Source organism: Pavona decussata, unplaced genomic scaffold (genome assembly GCF_977016875.1).
Source record: "Pavona decussata unplaced genomic scaffold, jaPavDecu1.1 SCAFFOLD_190, whole genome shotgun sequence".
NCBI classification, from domain to species: Eukaryota; Metazoa; Cnidaria; class Anthozoa; order Scleractinia; family Agariciidae; genus Pavona; species Pavona decussata.
Window position 1 is genome coordinate 1,232,785 of NW_028145599.1, and position 19,078 is coordinate 1,251,862.

Sequence of the window (19,078 nt, forward strand, 5' to 3'; positions counted from 1 at the left end):
AAAAGTGACGCTTACCTGAGACTTAGGTTGCGTTCGATTGACTGTATTCCGGAATAAGAATAAGCGGAATTCAATACCTGTTAATTTTCTCTTTTTAAGTACATTTGGAAAAACATTTCAGCAAACTTTCGCTGACACATGATAATTTTGTACCCCAGTAACTCCAAAAACCTCTTATGAGGGATTTCTTGTCATCATTGTATGTATTCCTATTCCGGAATGGGGTCAATAGAACGCAGCCTTAACTTGGCCTGAACAGTAGCTTTTATTAGAATGAAGATAACACCAGAAACGAGGAAATCAACTTCTTCTTTTAACAGTAGCGTCTAATGTTGGACGTTTGAACAGCTTGTTTTGTCTCTGCCGTGGGGCATTTGCCGGTTTGTTTTCAAAAGATCCAATTGCCTTGGGGTGTGTTGTTGGTGGGGGAGGGGGGGGGGGGGTAATGATCACTGCTGGAAATGGCGATACGGCTGATGCATTACACTTAGCTTTCTAGGGTGATTGTTTTACTATAATTCAATCGTTAGCTTGTTGTCAAAGGTTTAATGCAGCTTAGGAGACAAATCAGCTTTATTGTCATACGAGCTCGAGGGACTAGGAGCTTCAATGCAATGCTTATTTAGGCTTGTTTCATCTTCACAAACTTTTATTTTAATTTAAATTTGGGTTTAATTTTAAAGGCATTTTTAGGTGACGGTTATTCGAGGAGGTGATACTGGAAGGACGTTTTAATTCTTTAAATACGAATCCTAGTATTTTTAAAATTACTTCAGAAATTCAACAGAAACTTAAACACAGACAATAAGTACTTTATTCAGAACTTTTGTGGATTACGGAAAAAAGTGTCGCAATACTTGCCACACATAAATGCCCTAAATACTAAAAAAAGTAGACTTGAGGAGTCAAAAGAGGCCCCTTGCTACTACCAATTATCAAGATCATTTTTACTATTCCACTATTAACCATATATAACCAAAATATTCAATTATAAAAATTTACTTTATGCCGCGGTAGCAGAATTATGCATTTACAGATACCTGGGACAAAGAATTCTTTAATACATGCTACAAATGTTTGAATATAAAATTAAAGAGATCTTAAAATAATTATTAATCCTGTAAGATCTATACTGCAGGAGTCAAAATATGTTTTGAAAATACCATCAGTTATAAAACCAGCATGCACTGTGATACGGTTTCTAAAATCGCGTTTTAGTGGTAAATACAGGATAAGTGGATATGTGACGTAACGTTTTTGATTCCATGGTACATAAAATGGTTACTTCCAAATGCTATTAAAATATGCAAAATCTTAAAACAAATCAATGAAACGTGTTTATACTGAAACTAAGAAAATAGTTGTAAAAAAGTGAACAAAAATCCTTTATGGTCTGTTCCAATAATTTGTCTTTTTCATTCTTAAATTTAGCTGTTGATTTTAGTTGTTTTCCAACATTTCTTTCAGGGCCTCTTCTCTTCGTTCATTCAAATACTTCAATCCGTTAAACCAAGGCTAACAAGTCAAAGGAACAGGCAAAAATGATACGAAAATAAAAGAAGTTCTTTTTAGGAACAGTGCAATTTCTTTGTTAAAAATCTGACTCTTTCTAGACTGCTAGTTTAGTCACTTTAAAGTCAAACAAAGTTATTTGGTTGTTTAAGTTGTCTTTAAAAAGTAAAACAGCTTAAATAGCTAAAATAGTGCTTAATGCTTGTCCCCCAACAAGACATTCCCGATTTAAGTTTTATAAAACAGTTTTCTTAAAGTTTCAGTAATCAGTTTTTAACCTGAGAAGTTATTGAAAGAGTTTTGACACAAAATTCAACAACTGTCCTTATTTGGCGGCAGACCCCGTACACATGTTTTGAAGTTCAAATTCTGTTCTCACCTAAACGACGAAATATATTGATGGAGAATCTCCGAAGTGAGTTTTCTTCAGCAAACAAAAATTTGTCGCCGTTTTGGCAACCTATGACGTCAAAACGCCGAATCCGTTCCAGCGCATGCCCACGAAGTCGTGCAAGCTTCTTAATGCTCACAAGTGCATGGGATAAAAAAAATGATAGGAAATATTTGTTTCGAAATTAATACGAATGTATATGTGGACGGGGCCTCAAATTACTGGGGGCACGCCAAACAGGTAGAAAGTAAAGTAACCGAATGATAAAGCATTAAAATATATAAGAGGCTTTTAGTTTTTAAACAGTGCAACTTAGTTTAAAAGTGCAAATTTCAAAGCTTGCCTTATTCGTAATACTACATTTCCATCAAGGCAACTAATGTTCACGAAGTCGTTCTTCCATTTATAACAAAATACGACCCCGTTAGATAGCTTTGAAATCACACCATTGATCATTTATTTAAACTTAAGTGTCCTTTAATTAGTATTTACGAGTGTGTAACTACAGTTAGTGTTTAAACGTGTTAATACGGGTTCAATTCTACGTGAAATAGGAAATAAGTAGTTTTTACAGTGAGAGAGTTTTAATGCTTGCTAGTGCGTTTTATCACCCTATTGCTGAGTTGCCATTGCGGCCAAGAGAATTAACATGACTATCCGTAAACATAAGTCTAGGGCAAATTGAATCAATACAAACATACAAGAAAAATAATGCTATGTTGGAGGAAAAAAATAATCGATCCACTCTACACAAGGCTCTCCTTTGAAACGACTTTGGTTATTTTATTAAAAAGATATATCTTTAGCCCTTTGCTTGTAGCAATTACACGCGAATCCCCGAGTACAAACAAAGTGTCATTTACAAAGTGTGCTGATTTATAAATAACTCTGCATATGTCGCTTATATGAGGAATACAATGATATCAATAAATTCTGTAATTTACGGTTACGAAGATGTTATAAGAAAACCATTAATTTGTACTTTTTTGTGTTTATATTGCTGTTTCTTTTTTTTCTTGCTGTTGTTGGTTGCTATAATAGACAGATTCTTAACAATTTTCAGTTAAGTTTTCAAAATTACACGGCTGGCTAACATACAATTTGGACCTTGAACAAGTCGATGATAGATTATGCAAAGAGTTTCTACATTTTTCCTCTTTTCTGAGGAACAATCAAATATTTCGCAAACCATTTGGTCATTGAAAGTCCATTCAGTCGTTAACTGAGCAGTATATTCTTCCTCAAATTATAATGCATGAGGCTACGGCGAGTAACTTTGAAGATCTGCCAATACTAATTTTCATGAATTTTCCTCATGAACGCTTCTTTAAAATGCATAAATAAAGTGAAAAAAATATTACCATTTATTTGTACGGGGTGGAAATAATTTGTAACTTGCAATAAAATACATGTTACGATTCAGAATTCTTGTTTGCGTAACAGATAACGTTTCTTATACAGTTATTACGAAGGAAAATACATTAATGTTATAAAAAGTGAATGGAAATTCTTAAAAAGTTTATCAAATCCTTTTGAAAGCTTTTAACTGAAGCTTGACCAAAATATTTTGAAGTTAGTACTAAATTTTACGTAAGAAATTTCCTTAACTCAAGAATTGACTTTTCCTTCAAAAATAAAGTCTCTATTCACAAGCAAATACCAATGAATAATATCCTTCTTCCTGTTTTGTGAAAGACTCCTTTGAGCAATCAAAAGTTGTTGTAAAAAGCCATTTCCTGCTGCCAATTGATGCTGAAATATCGAGAAAAGTTTATAAATTGTGCTCGAATAATTTGTTATGTACAAAACAAAAATAGTAGGAAAGACGGAAGCAAAACCGCAAGATTTGCATTCTAAACCGACGTTTTTGGAAAACGTTAAATAGGTTTGTAGTCCTTATTTGGTTTGTCACGCAACGATTGTCTTCGCGGAGGAGTCATTGCGTGACGTACCAAATTAGGACTGTGAATTGAATAGAATAACATCCACCAAAAAGTTAGAAAAATAAAAGATTATCTGGTTTAAACGTGAAAGTTACAAACAATGCGCGTTTCTTTTTCTGGAGAAAATTATCTGCCACGCAAACAAGCAATCCGCAAATTGTACAAATCGCCGATATTCCACAAACAGATTTATTCATCTTACTAAAACTAAATACTTTCAAAATTAAACTTATGTCATATATTATCTGCAGTAAATATAAAATCTATAAAAAGTTCTCACCTCTTGAACAAAAGATAAAGGTAACAGTGTTATCTTCTTAAACCAAAGTGGAATACTTTGTTCTGCTACTTCTGTCTCACTGTTTGGCATTTATAGGCCAACCAAGATAAATGGTTTGAAAAACCAATAATTTATTTCTTAGTACATATCTCATGTTGTTTAAAACAACTTGAACAAAAAATGGAAAATGTGGAACGTGATTCACGATTCCTGGCAATGCAACGATGTTTTCATTTAAGATTTGCATTGCACTTTTGTTGTATTCGTAATCCAATTGAACACACGGTTCTGGAGTTTTGTCGTTCCTCTCCTTTGCATTCATCTGTAGCTTTGATGTTCTGAGCTTCAATTCATAACTTTTTTCAGTTTTAAAGACCAATCTTTCAACACTGCCTCAACGATGACAACTTAGTTATAAACAATTGTACACTCTATAAAATTAAACCTTTAGAGAAAACCGTCCTTTCCTACCGCATACAAGGAATAGCCTTCGCTAAATATATAACTTATATCAAGTTCTTTGCTGAAATCCATTTTGACTGATCAGCTAGTATGTACAATTCTAGTAATAATATAAACAGCATTTCTCTAATTTCGCTAAATATTAAATATCCTGTTGTCAAAATCTCTCAATAAATAACTCTACTTGTTTAATGTATCCAATCTACTTCACTCCTAAAAAATTAAATTCCATGCTCACCGTACCGAATGGGAAATTAAAATTCTCTTACCAGCTAAAAAGGCTTGAAAAAATTTGTAACTTACAAATTGAAGTCTAGCGCTAAGAAAACTCTAACATATAAGTATCTCCATTTTAAATAGCCTCCCTTCATACCGGAATAACTTTTCATACACCACACTTCACGACCCTTTAGAATAAACTGGTCGCTTTATCCGAGTTATCCCTTCTGCATTCCCAAAATCCGTCAAGAAAATCCCACAGAAAAGAGGTGTATGTTAATAATATAAAGAGGTTTCAAGCATAATAGGACCCAATATTCAATTGACTCCTTAATTGTGATAACTATGTCTGTTTTGCTGGCTAATGTTTTGTTACCTCTAACATTTTACTAAAACGTTTTTGTGCCATAGCTAACTATATCCAGTCCAAGCTGAAACATTATTCAAGCTACCGGGAAAAAATGATAAAATGAAGGTGAAATTGAAACAGAAGACGCGAAAAAACTAAACCATTTCCCTTTTGATTTGTTACCTCTGTTCAGAGAAAATACGAAAGAACTTTATGTGATTGGGCGTGGCCCCTAGGACACTAATTAATGAAGCACCGAGTGTATACCACGCTTGCCTTCATACTAGAAAACTATCGAAAAACTATGGACTACGTTTTAACTTTTTAACAACTATACACTTAAAAACCAACTCAGCCATTCCAGCCATGGTGCACGCCTTAAAAAGACAAACCTAGGGAAAACCAGTGTGTATTTGTTTGTTTACCAACGAAACGGAACGGTCCTCGGTCGGTCAGCGCCTTCCTTGACCAGAGGCTTGTGGAATTCCCGGCCTGCTCTGGAGTGTATGATGGCCCAGCACTGCTCACAATAGTACTGCAGGCACGTCACGTTGGCACAGAAAAATGGCGCGAATTTCCCGGCACACCGTGCGCCGTGACACTCGTCACACAATTGGTCATCCAACACGTACGGCTTGACTTCAACCTAGATATAATATTAGATTAACCAAGTAGAAATATACCACTGGACATTTTGGTGACCATCAAGGAAACAAATTATCTTGGTGTAGTTTGTGAAAGTCGTATGTGCAGTTGGGAGAATTCCCAGTAACTGTAGCAAGATTAAAACCATACAGACAACCACTTAGATCAGAGTGAGCTTTATAAGGTGGGGCAAATTAAAAAATACTGAATGAACTTGATTCTTTAATGCACATTTTTTTTTTACTGGTAAAAATTGCGTTTTGGCCTTGCAGCTCAAAGATTGGCCATAAAGCGTTTGCGTCATGATTGATCAGATCGCTTATGATTTGCACGTAACAAGTAACTTTACTGGAAAATCCGCTGTTTGTGGTGCGCAGCAATCAAAGCAATCAACAAGTCACTGATTATTCACTACTTGGAACGACATGTCATCAGATTTGGCAAAATCGGAAACGTTGTCTGGCAGATTTAAGTGTGTTTTCTGATAGGGTAGCGATCAATTTACGTTCGTATTAACGTCATAACAACTTACCCTTTTATCGATGTCTCCATGCTGAAGCTGCACAAATCTGGCGCTGATTGCAGCGATGTAACTTTGTTGGTTGGAAAACGCCACTCGACCAGCCCCTTGAAAGAGAAATATTTCATAACGTGTCAAGGCTTTCAATCAATTGGCAGCCATACTGAACTAGAATGTACGTCATTTTTATTTTAGCTGTCGGTTTAAAGAATTGAGATGCTTAAAGCAATTTCAATCTTTCACAATAAAATTTTAAAAGCTGACTAACGAGTAAGGTAAAACAATCAATTATTCATATGATCGAGTTGCGCTATTTGTAGTTTTTCAACAATTGGAAACTACATTATGAGCTATCAAATATTTCCAAGAATGCCTCATTATGATCAAGGTAAATCTTATACCTTTGGGGTATTTGAGTTCAGGATCCACATCTATCCCAGCATAGCACACTCCTCCATACAGCCGATCCATAATCATGGCCAGTTCTATCGCCCTCAGCGGGCGTGGCACTCCACCCACGAAAATCGTCTTCCTTGGATCCAGAGGGTGGGAATCGTCCATCACAAAATCAGAGTCATTTAGGTTCCAAGGTCTGATCTGAACCTGGAGTTGAGATGGGGAAAAGAAGCAACATCGTTTGAATTTGTTTGTGTAGCTCACACACGCTTCGCAGTGGGTAAGAGGTCTTTTAGTCATTTAATACAACTAAAGTAAAAAGTATAGCAATGAAATTGGTAACTGGTGAAGAGCGCGGAATAAATTCCATCTAAAATGCTGTTCATTTCAATGCAGCGGTTGATTGGGTGAGTGAACGATACCTGTCAATTCAGATTAGTTAGAACACACTGTAAAAAATGTATGAGCCAATCACAGAGCTAGAAAAACGCTCAAAATAAAGAAACGCGTCGATCATAGTCTCAAATAAATGTGAGTAAGGTGAGATCAACGTACCAAAGAAGAGTAGATAACTTACTGGCTTATCCTTGATTGTGGGACTGGACACGCACAGGTACAACTTTTCATCTTGATGGAAACAGGCGTCAATGAGTTTTTGAACCGATTGTTCCTCCAGGTACAACAGGAAAGCGTAGCCTGAAGGAAAATAGAAAACTTTTTTTGTTAAAAAGAAGCAATTTTAGCTAGAACGATGAGATGGATGACAAGATACTATGATAAATGGAGGTGTTGGCATCATTCCTGGTACTACAGAATACAGAACTTGAAAGTCATATTATCTTAAGTGATTAAAATTATGCATTCAACGGTTGATGAAGGTAGTGTGCAACTCTGTTTCAATAATTCTCCTTTCCCTTTTTTTTCTGCTCTTGTGTTTTCCCATGCTTTTGTGTCTCGCTAATATCATGGACGAGCTTCGTTTAAGGTTCAGCTGTGTAATGTGAAGTGAACTTACCTTTGGGTGGAAAGTAAGACTTGCTTTCAGCCTTGTGAGGCCAGTCAACAGTTAAACTTCCAAACCGACAGAAGCTGGCGTGGATCTCATCTACAAATAAAAACATCGTTCACTGTGAATACTGGCTTGGAATACTATCATATAAAATATCTGTATCTGCGTCCATGCATGAATACCGTGAACGTTCGAACACGAGCCATGAGCTAACATGCATTTGAAGGACCTTTTCCGAAGCCTGTCTTATCTTATCGGGGAGCGGAGGAGAGGGGTGGGGGCTTGACAATAAAAAGACTTATTATTGGAAAAATGCTTTTGTGTCACTTGTAAATTTTTTTTTTTTGGGGGGGGGAGGGGGGGCTATTTTGGGATGAGTTTATATTCAGACGCTTTATAGTATCAACAAAGCCTTTTACTATAACAGTGACTGCGACAAATCGATACAATATCATTGATATTCACCTTCTTATAGCACACTTGAAAACTTCAAAAGAGGCCAAAAGAGCTTGGGTCTAGATTAACCCCGAGCAAACTTGGAAATATTTTAGTAATACAAGTATAAGTTGTATCATCAACTGACGACTCCGTCTGGTTTTCGTTCCGGTCCATACTGTGACACCTCTCGTATTTTGTGCGTCTTTTTGTGATAGATTTAAAATCACTTGCAAAACGTATTGTGTAGCTTACCTTCGTCAATGTCCGGAGGCAGACCTCCAACAAACACTTTCCGAGAATACCGTTCAATATGATCAGGCAACTCTGAAGTGGGAGAACAGTTAAGCGACCATATTGAAGGAACGATTTGATCTGTGCAGAGAAGAAACGCAAACAGTTAGAAATCATTTAACAACGTGCTGTCGTTCTCTCTTATCAAAGAAAGAAGTACTACGTGCTATTTAAATTAGTAATCGATAGTTCAAGGATGAAATAAGATGGGAAAATGGATAGGACACGCTTGTTATGGGCCATACCAAAGAATATTTGCTAATGGTAATTTAAGCAGTCGGCAATAATGGAAAATTCTGCTATCTGGCATGGTCGCCCCAGTAATTGTATGCTTTATGGCATGTATCTTATCTGAATGACTTTTACTCATAGCTGAATGTCTTCTACTGGTTTAAACTCGTTTAGGTTAACTGGTGCGTACATTGCAAATGCCTTTCTTTGCGACGATTACATTTTCACCTTTAAACAGCGATATTTGTTGGCACTTATCCAGTGATTACTTGTAGTGGCCTTGAAAATTTTAATATCGCCTAGCGGTTTCCTTTTAATGAACACTAAATTTTCTCCTTTCATAATCGCTTAAAACTTCAAGTCGTAAACATTCCCCGCAATAAGACATTTTAACGTGTTGTAGTTTCGTTTCAACGACATCTGCGCCCTTCGATACTTTCTTCTGATCAGCTTCTGTTTTCTCATTAAGTGGCATTAACAGACAATTTGGAATTTATTCTGCTATCGTTGTTTTCTCGAGTAATTTCCATCACCTTTGTTGGTATTTTTAGATCAGTGGGGGAGGCCAACTCGTGTAATTTTTTTGTTGTTCTATAACTGAGGAACCATTTCATTTCATTTCATTTCATCTAAACCCAGGAAACGGATGTAATGTTAAATTATGTTTAAAAAATTGCCTTTTCTGATGCTTTCTTTTTCATCCAAAAATAGAAGTTTGGACAGCACGATTTTCACCTGCCCAACTTTTTACCTTTCTATAAAGGAAAAAAAGAAGACTTCCGCGTAAAGAGAAAAGGAATCATTTGTCAAGGCAGGGAATTTTCAGCCTTATCGCGAATCACGTAAAAATAATTTTACGAGGCGTTGGTGAAGCACCTACCTTTAGTCCACTGAGACAGAGCTTAACCACTTTCGCTCATCAGTGGATGCGAATGAAAGACAGAATAGTTTAATAAAAAAAAAACACTGCGAAATCTATTCCTCATTAGCTTTGGTTAGAACGATTCGTTCGAATTTCTTCGAAAGATTGAAAAGTTAGACCACCACCTCTAGGTGGTCCAAGCACAATCAGAAAATCTTTCCTGATGTAAATGGTTTCACTTAAGGATTTCATCAAGCTAGACTCGCTTTAATTTACTTGAATTTGACTGGCTATGAGAGTGCGAATAGATTGATCACTCGCCTTCCCCGGCCATGATTTAGATAGCATTGTCCGAATGAATCAATCAGAACTCTGATTTCGACATGATATAGAATGGCCGTGTTTGTTCGATAATAACAGCCTGTTTTTGTATCCTCTTTTATTTTAAATTTCAGATATGAGTTATCTTGTCGACAACATCTTGAAATGATCCTATTTTAAGCAAATAAGTTCTTATTTCTTTGCAAGGTTTCTTTGTTTCCTTCCCTGCGTGGGTTTTCCATTTCCATTCACTCTAAGTGAATTGGTTGCGGCACCATACCCGTATCTATGTGCTGTTAAAAATGGAATAATTCATTTATTTACCTCCTGCGTGGGAGAGTCCTTTCTTCTGCAGATGATATTTAAAAGCTGAAATTGCAAATTAAAAAAGAAGTCATTACCCTTGGTTTCCGAGTCTGATAAATCACATGTCACAAATGTCCTCGGTCTGTATATTTGTCTACGTCTTGGGCAATCGACATTGCTTTGCCGAACGAAAAATTGGCTCAGTAATCACAGATGTTGGCGGACGAAAAAGTCACCAGCTTTCAAGACGCAAACATGTCTCTTTATTGATCTTTATTTTTTGTATTTCCGCTTAACAAAGCTTCGTAAATACAAATCGTTTTTCTGATATGAGCGTTAACGCGTGAGTACTGGCTTTTTAAACGACCAAATATATCCATTCTGTGTTCTCTGTTTCAGTTGCGAATAATATATTAGGCAGAGAATAAGGCAGGATTTCTTAGACGCAGCTTTCTAAGTGATTTTCTGAGACGAGCGACAACAAGATAGATAAAACGTATCATCAATTGCAGCCGATAACATTCTATTGGTTGAACGAACAGTCACGTGCTATAAGTTAAACAAATTTCTCATATGGGAAAATGAACATACATTTACTATGATCGCCGTCCAATAGGAACTCAAAAAACACTTGCATCTTTATTCATCAGTAGATATTTGCCCGTGTCACACGGCTAAGTACTTTACAAACTCTGTTTTGAGAAAATGTATACTGAATACCATCAGAAAACTCCTTTCTTCCCCCCCCCCCCCCCCCAATAAAAACAAATATCCGAGCCTTCTTAGCAAAAGCAAAGCAATATAAGCCTGTATATTGGCCTGTTCTTCTAACTGTTAATCCAAGATGATAACATTTTTGTATAGTAGTCTTTCCCTGTCTCCTGAACGTGATTAAGGCCTCCGGCTGTCTACATCCTAGCTTTGGTAATTTCCACAAAGAAACAGCTCTCAGCGTAGAGCTAACGCCACACCTCACAAGCCTATTTTTATTTCCCGAGATAATCGACCTCGCTTTTTGTTCTCTGTTTACGATCGTACACGCTCTAACATGCGAAAATGCTGCAGAATTGGGAAAATAAATTGGGCTTTGTTTGAAAGAAAGAAAACTTTTGAAGGGGTATTTAGATCTTTCAGCGTCTATACAGGAACAAACACCTCTTGTGACACTTTGCCGATTCAATTATCAAAGCCAGGTCTAGGGAATTTCCTGTTACAATCAATCTTAGACGTTATTTTGCATATATGACTTATTCAACTAACAACACTTTCATATCTACCTCTTGGTAATTTGCTCGGTGGAAAATTCGTGGATCTAAAGAGCTGAAGAGATTTTTCCGGATATTGAGGCTTTCTCGCAGTTCTAGCGGAAGAACAAGCGGCGAAAATAGAGCCATCAGTTTATGATAAGGCATTTTCTCGGCAAAGTCAAAGATAACACATTTTCGTCGCTGTATGACTGGTCTGAATGTTTGATCAAAATGGTGGATTAGCAAAGATATTTTATTTTGACTCGTCCTTTTTCCGCACTCCACATTTTCTCAATCTCTCACACTCAATTTCTGTTTTCACGGCAAAATTTTTAAAACTATTTGAATATTATTTTTTGTTTTTAGCCAAACCCTGTGTAAGACAGGATGTTATGTCTCATCTTTTTGCGTATTCATTTGTTCCTTTTAAATTTTCTGATCTAAATTGCTGCAATAGCGTTTGATAAGAACATTGTTCCTTGCATGACTTTTCAGTATTTTGATGGGATCTTTAACTATCGCAAAGATTTCCTTCCTGAAAAAATAATTCCTTTGGAAAAGGAAAATTTCTTCGTTTCCTAATTAAAAGTAATATGCGATTCCTAACGAACGACATTTCACAGCATGCTGGGAAATTTATCTGGTACATATTGACCTACTTAAGAGTTCTCATTAGAATTTAAAGGCGCGAATATCACCTCAAAGAGTTCATAGATAAATTATACCGTGTCCAGACAGTGCTTACGTCGAATTTTTGGCGGTGCTGATAGATTTAGAGGAACCCTGTTGGAGTGCCATAGGAGCAGGATTTCATAAGACCTGCCGGTCGTTCGCGTATTTTTGAAATATACTGAACGTAAAAAATATTTTTCCTTTTCTTGTATGACATGGTGAAAGGTTTCTTTCGTGGAGAGAGTTCATTTGTTTTTTGTCGTTACATCAAATTAAACATTTTATGTAGCTGCAAAATACTACGTTATATCGCCATGAATTTTAGATTTTGTTTATCTGCTCAGCTCAAGGCAAAACATTAATTTTTTCATAGGTTTGAAATCTTTACCTCTACTGACGGTGATTAATGGTGTTTTTTATTTTCATACAATCTGTTCGTCACCGATTTTTATTGAATACACTTAATCTTGATCCTACTTTACATGTGAATTGAAAGTCAACTGTAATTTCAATGGCCTCTGACTGCATAATATGATATAGCAAATTTTATTCCAAGTTAATACTCAGTAACTCTTCACTCATTCGATCACTAAAACTAAGAAAGTGCTTTCCTGGCTCGTAAACCATGCAAATGTAATCAGGTCGGGCTACATCGCCTTGAATGAGCTTCGAACAGAAGACTTCAATTTCCAGAGACTTTCAGGCCGAGTAATTTGCTGAAAAAAATTATGGACATAATTGAACAAATAATATTTCCACGTCTTTTTAATGGTCGATCGGAAGGGAAATTAAAAACACCGAAGCTGACGTTATAGGTTAATGCCTCTGTAAAGTGAAATGGAGACCAAAGTTTGTTTGGTTTTTGGTGAATGGCTTTGTAATGGAAAACCTTTACTTTAAAGTCTACTCTCGACGAGAAACTGACAATGATGATTTTTATGGCTAATGAATTACTAGCGTTTTTCTTGTCTCTGCCACGATAATCATTTACTTTAATAAATTTCTTAGACGCAATCACTCATATTTATTTTTTCCCTGAATTATACGTAACCAAGGAATATTTCCTTTTCTCTGTAAACTGTAAATGTTATGACTGAAAACAGGTTGATTTGAACATTGAATTTCAAAAACCAATATAGTTTTGTAGTCAGTAAAGTGTCTTCCTCGAGCATAATTTGTTTCTAAAAATTAATAACACCAACACTAAACTTTAGGTGGTGTGTTTCGCAAGATGACAGTGTTCAATGTCTTTCGAAATTAAGGTTTATTTATGCCATGTTTTTAATTTTCCTTTTCAGTTCAATAATAGATATGCATTTGAAATTCAGTCTAGCGAAACCCGGTTTTAATGGAGTAAAAGTGTTTTTAGGACAATGCATCGCTAAATGCTGTTAGTGTACAGTCTGGAACGAAATTACGGAGCCTATTTAGATTTCTCCCAAAAGAAAGCTAAATTGAATTTTCACGGTTCTGTTTGGTCCTAAATGAAAGCATTCAGAAGATGGTTTTACTCCATTAAAAATTTCTAAGAGAATCTCAAAAGAAAGTTTCTGACTAATGAAAGGCATACAAATCAATACATGCTATTTTAATATTTGAGGAAAAACTGCTACGAGTGGCAATTTTTTTGCGGCTCGGTTGGAATTCCAAGTTAATTGTTCTGATAAATTTACATTAGTCAGTGCTATCACGCTGGCAAAATTGAACGCGCTCATCCATTCTGAATTTTTTAGTGCAAATGAACAACTAAATGCTGTGTATTTCAGTAGAAAACCCATCAAATGTCTCCTGTGAGTTGTTCGGCTTCCTTCACGTCCCGCCATTTCAGTGGCTTCTCCGGAAATTCGGCTAGCACACCTCGTTAGGTTTTTTTGTAAAATATTTTTTGAAATTCGTTGACTGGCACTGCCATCAACTTGCTTCCTTCAGCTGCTATGCTCCTTGCCTATTTTTGTTTTCCTGATCAACCAGAGCAGGGAATTTTAAAGTCAATTTCTAATTAACATTAATTTTGACATGTTTTTAGTGTAATATTCATACAGATGTTTTGCTCCCTTCGCTCCAAACGCAGCTTGTGGTCTTATGGCCAAAGGTCTTCCCCCAAAACAGAAGCAAAATGTTAATAATCGCTTTACTGGTCGGGAAGATACCTTATTGAGCTAGAGCGCCTCACAGGAGCGAATTCTAAATGAAATATAACTACACTGTTTTTATTATTAAAGCATTTCTGCCCTCATTTTATACCGCAGCGGCATTCATACAAAATGTTATCATTTGACTCAGATACAGTCGTTAAAGGGTCTCCTCGCATTTTAGCGTCTGCTTTGACTCAAAAGTCGTCGAATTTTCTGACCAAAACAAAACAAAATCTACCGCCACAATTTCCAGCGATAAATTAACAAAAAAATGTAACTTAGCCGACTATGATAGAAAGCAAAGTTCAAAACTGGGCGAACAGCGAAAGGCCCTCAAAAAGGGTCAGGTCGACAATAACAATATTGTCGGCCCGAATATTTATCTTATTTTCTTCAGCTTTTCTTCATCAAAAGTTCAACTGAGTCCAATAAATTTTCCCTAGGCTTATGGTGCAAGTTGTTTGGAATTCAAAGCTTTCCTTTTTTTGTTAAATCGAGCTTTCTTGCCCAAGAAATTAATTTCTAACAAAAATCATTCTTAAGAGTTTACCATAAACTTATGACGTAGAAGATCCGCTCAATTCTAAATAGGTTCTGTTTTGTTTATTTCTCTCAAAACCTCAATTCCTGCTATCCGCTCTTTTTGTAATCCTACATTCTGAAATTGAAATAATTTATCTTTGAAGTGTTGTTTGGTCTTGGAGCTTTTACCTTGCATGTAAAGTGGACACCATGCGGAAAAAACTACCATTACTGATTCCGTGTTTTTCTTCTCAAGTGAAAATGCGTTGGCGTTTGTTACGAAATCCTATTCTATTGACCTTTTTCTTTTCAGATTTTTAATGAAAGATTTTTGGTCACTTGTTTCGGTTAAAAACCAGCCAAATAAATGGTTTGTCGTATTTCACCAACGTAATCAAGTGCCGTCTATGGTTTTTTTCTTTTAATTTTTATTTTCGCATCAAGACCAGCTTTTGTCTGAACTGGGAGATTGCGATCAAATACAGACTTACGCAAACCAAAAATTACGCTTACTTCTACAGACATGTTCTATGGTCAAAGCGAAATCTTTTTACTTTATGTAGAAGTGTTCTATAAGCCAAAAGAAAACAGCAAAGTAAGGAAAACTGAATTTTTGTAGTTTAATACGTCTATGAATTTCACGAATCGCTTCCTCAGACCCGAGTTATCACCATTACTTCTGTTCAAACTGTTATTCTATTATCCTCCTTTTTCAGGTATAATAATTACGCAAAATGTTTCCTTCTTATTCAAACCCCAATACATTATATCGTCTGTCCATGAATTGATCTCTGTAAGAATTATTTAGGTGAATATGATAAGGTCACTATTTTTGGTCATTATTTTTTCTGATAATTAAAATCAGAGCTTTTCTGGCGTTGTGTGATCAACTGAACAGAGTGTATGAACGCCAGCAATCTCAATAATTTGCACAAATCTGAAGATAGCAAGTTACTTTACGAAACACTATTCGTGAACTGTTTTTGAAGGGGAATGTTCCAAATATAGTCGTGTATAGTCTTAGTAAAACGCTTTTCAGTAAGGAACGAAGGGAACAAGGGACGTTTTTGTCGTGAATGGTCCCTTATCAGTAATATTCTTGACGATCTGCGAGGCGATCATAACATCCCTTATTGTACGAAGCTTAAAAATATCACAATTCAAAAATAAAGGGCAATTCATTCAAAGAACCATACGAATTTAAAGTTAAATTCGGGTTTGGTATTAAATTATGCTTTCTTGGCATTAAAAAGCGCTTTCACTAGTGTGAAAGCGCCTAATTTTGACCACCAGAGAAGTGACTTTGAGAGAATTAAAAATAGAGATAATTTCACGTTTTCCTTCCTTGAAAATTTTGTCAGCTTAATGGGGTACTTCATCGTTATTGCCGGTATAGCACCTTGGAAAGACAGCAAGACAAATGCATTGTTCCTGAGGCGTATTTTTGAACTATAGAGATATTACTTAGGTTCACTGCTAAATTACACTGTTGAATTCACTTGTTTTGAAAGCTTCGCAAAAGGTTGTATCAGCCCGCCATTTCTGTGGTTTTGGTCTAGTCCAAACAAAAAAGAAATCTTCCCTCCTCCTAGTATTTAAACGTTCACTAGTTAGCGAAGCAGACACATTCTGTTCAACGTGGCCATTAACATCCTGAGACTGAAAACTTGAAAATGAAGCCAGCTTCCAAAATGGAAGCTTTGCTAAAAGCGAGTCAAATATTCTTGCTTCTAGCCATTTTGGTAAACTTATTAAAAATTTAAAAAGCCATGGCGGCTTGCGCAGGTGACTGGTGAGACAAATTCATGGTGAATGCAACATTTTACCATATCCTTACTTCATTTAGTTGCTAACTATTAAATTTTCAAGCAAGAAATAAACGTAGGTTCAAAAAGAAATACTCTCAAAATTTTATACATCACTATTTATCACGATAGTAAATTTGTGCAACAGTAAGAATGCATAACTCTCAGATGGGGAAATTTCCCTTAGAAACTGTCTAAAACGAAAAGATCTTAAAGAAGTGGTCCATATTTGCATACAACCGTACACAATTTCTGAAAACAAAATACTACTTTTATTGGCGCGGTAAAACAACACAGAGTTTACAATGGTCAGGTTACTTTTGAGTTAGTGCCTTGATCAATTGTCTAGATTTCTTCTTTCTTTCCGTCAGAGAAAACATTTTATTTTGTAATAAAAGATCATACTAACCGCTTAAGTTATCTGGTGGATCCGACGGGGAACGAATTATATCGAGCAAGCGTGTTTCCAGCGACGGGAATTTCATTGAATCCTGAATAGAGAGAGAAGACAAAAGAAGCATTAGCGATGAAAGTTTACGATCTACAAAGCTTTGAAAATTTCCCTAAATTTCCAGTTTTATTAAGGCTTAATTTAGAAGCAGCTGTACCTTTTGGCCAATTTTTCCGTCATTAATTTATGTATGGTATCGGCGAAAGAAGGAGGAAAACATTATTGATTGCGAATCCGTATTTATCATTTTATGTTGCACATCTCCCTACAATTTTTAAGGCAAAACATTGTATGTTTTTAACAGACATCTCCGATTTACAAAATTAAAAAATAAAAAATACATACGCAAAATATTGTTGACTAGAATTGTAGGAAGTTATCTTTTGTGTTGTTTTGACACGAACAAATAATCTACAATTTGGAAAATTGGTTTTCGAGCGAATTGGGGAAAGAAATCATCGTGGAGCTGTTCTTTTGTACAAGACTTTTCGCGCAAAATAAACGCCAAAGAAAGCTTATTTTCGTCTAAGGTGCATTTGACTTTACCTGGTAAGAATAAAGTGAGTTTGAAAGCTCACTATTTTGGCCATGTGAGTTTCCAAGACTGGGAATATCGTCTAAAATCGTTCCATCCACTGGCTGCCGAGTCAAGCTAAGGCTTTGTAAACCTTGTGTTATGCTCTGTGTGGATATGGCCGATCTTGACGCAGGGCCAAACGAATGGTTAGGCCGGTGATTCCTCATCCGCGAGGAGCTTGGTATGGTTAACGAAGATGGCCGGGAGCTTCGTCCATGTGGGAAATTTATTGCGTTCATGGCATGGTTTGAATGCCGACTTCCCCAGGAGTTGTGTTGTTGTGATGGCCAGCCTGAAATGGATTGCGGAGTTTGTTGATTCCATCCCCCTAGACTAGTAATAGTCGGCATTGATTTGCTTTGCGTTATAAACGGTGAGTTATGAGGAACTGGTCTCCTCGGCTGATGGTTCATTGTTGATGTGATGCTAGTTGGCCCATTTATTCTTCGAGGCTGCGTTATTACTGGCGTGTTTGGTAAGTGAATGCCGTTAACCGGTTGAGGAATTGCGGGCTGCACGAAAACATCCTCTACGCTCGCTGGCGACCAAAACGTGGTCGAAGTCGCAAAATCGTGAAACATGGAGTTCTCCGAGTCCCGCGTGAAGTTTAGTTTTGTCTGCTCCAAGGCCGTGTTTCCCTGCGTTGAAATTACTTTAGATTTCGGCGAATCGTCTAAACAGTCTTCACACGAACCGTTTTTAATATTTTTGTTGTCGGTGTGCTCCTCCTTGAGATTTCCAGGAAAAAAAAGCGACGTCGTTCGCGAGTCGCTGTGATTGTAGTCGACTGGTGAAAGTGATCTTGTTGTGTGGCCAAAATCGGCCATATCCCAGAATTGTAGAAGCTAAGGCGAAATAGTGCCTTAGTGGATTACGTATACAGCAGGTGCTATTGTGTTCACCTCGCCACGTCGTTGCTTTTTCTGTCAAGTTCAACAAGATTCGAGTCAGATGAATGGTTCTGCGGTCCACATCACGTGGTCCTACCTGCTTATGGGAAAATTAATAATGATCATATGAAATCAGATTCAACGATCGAGCTCGCATTTCTGATATGTTTTTGACAACGGTGATGTTTGATTTGACCTGAAGAGAAAAATACGATTTTCCGCCCTTACGAAAGAATATTGAATGCGAGGCGCTTTCAAAGGCCTTGTGGCGTTTTGACAAAACACATCCTGTGCGCAGAACACCGAAATGCTAGCGGAAGATTCCTCGCCAGCGTAAACAATTAAAACTGTAAATAAGACTTGGAGGTTTTTAAGCCAAATGGATGCGATATCGCTTTTTGCGACAATCGCGCTACGCGGTAATCGTCATGAATAAGTTTTTGTTTCCCAGTTTGCACGTGGTCTAGATGGCTGTGAATATTCACCAACGAATGAATAGACGCCTTTTTCTAATGGTCATAATCATTACAAAGGAACGACTCGTGCCTATATGTATTTACACACGGCGGGTAAAAGAAAGCCATTGTTCATTCATCGTTTTGCG

At 36.6% G+C, this 19,078-nt stretch overlaps 1 protein-coding gene across 1 annotated transcript; it reads right to left on the minus strand.

Annotated features, from left to right (window-relative positions):
• Nucleotides 1-796: 796 nt before the first annotated feature.
• LOC146462252 (cytoplasmic polyadenylation element-binding protein 2-like) lies at nucleotides 797-18,865 on the minus strand. Its single transcript, XM_085085731.1, has 9 exons — nucleotides 17,554-18,865; nucleotides 16,966-17,047; nucleotides 10,194-10,238; nucleotides 8,417-8,536; nucleotides 7,733-7,822; nucleotides 7,295-7,413; nucleotides 6,723-6,924; nucleotides 6,334-6,428; nucleotides 797-5,802 (listed from the first exon to the last, which is right to left on the minus strand). The coding sequence occupies exons 1-9, from the start codon at nucleotides 18,409-18,411 to the stop codon at nucleotides 5,578-5,580; spliced, it is 1,836 nt and encodes a 611-aa protein (XP_084941857.1). The 5' UTR covers nucleotides 18,412-18,865; the 3' UTR covers nucleotides 797-5,577.
• Nucleotides 18,866-19,078: the final 213 nt, after the last annotated feature.

Excerpts from the sequence above, each read along its gene's own strand:
- LOC146462252 (XM_085085731.1), bottom strand. The coding sequence starts at position 18,411 with ATGGCCGATTTTGGCCACACAACAAGATCACTTTCACCAGTCGACTAC. Across the intron at positions 7,823-8,416 it reads GCCTCCGGACATTGACGAAG|ATGAGATCCACGCCAGCTTC; the intron begins GTAAGCTACACA and ends TTTTATTTGTAG. Across the intron at positions 7,414-7,732 it reads GTCTTACTTTCCACCCAAAG|GCTACGCTTTCCTGTTGTAC; the intron begins GTAAGTTCACTT and ends ATTTTCCTTCAG.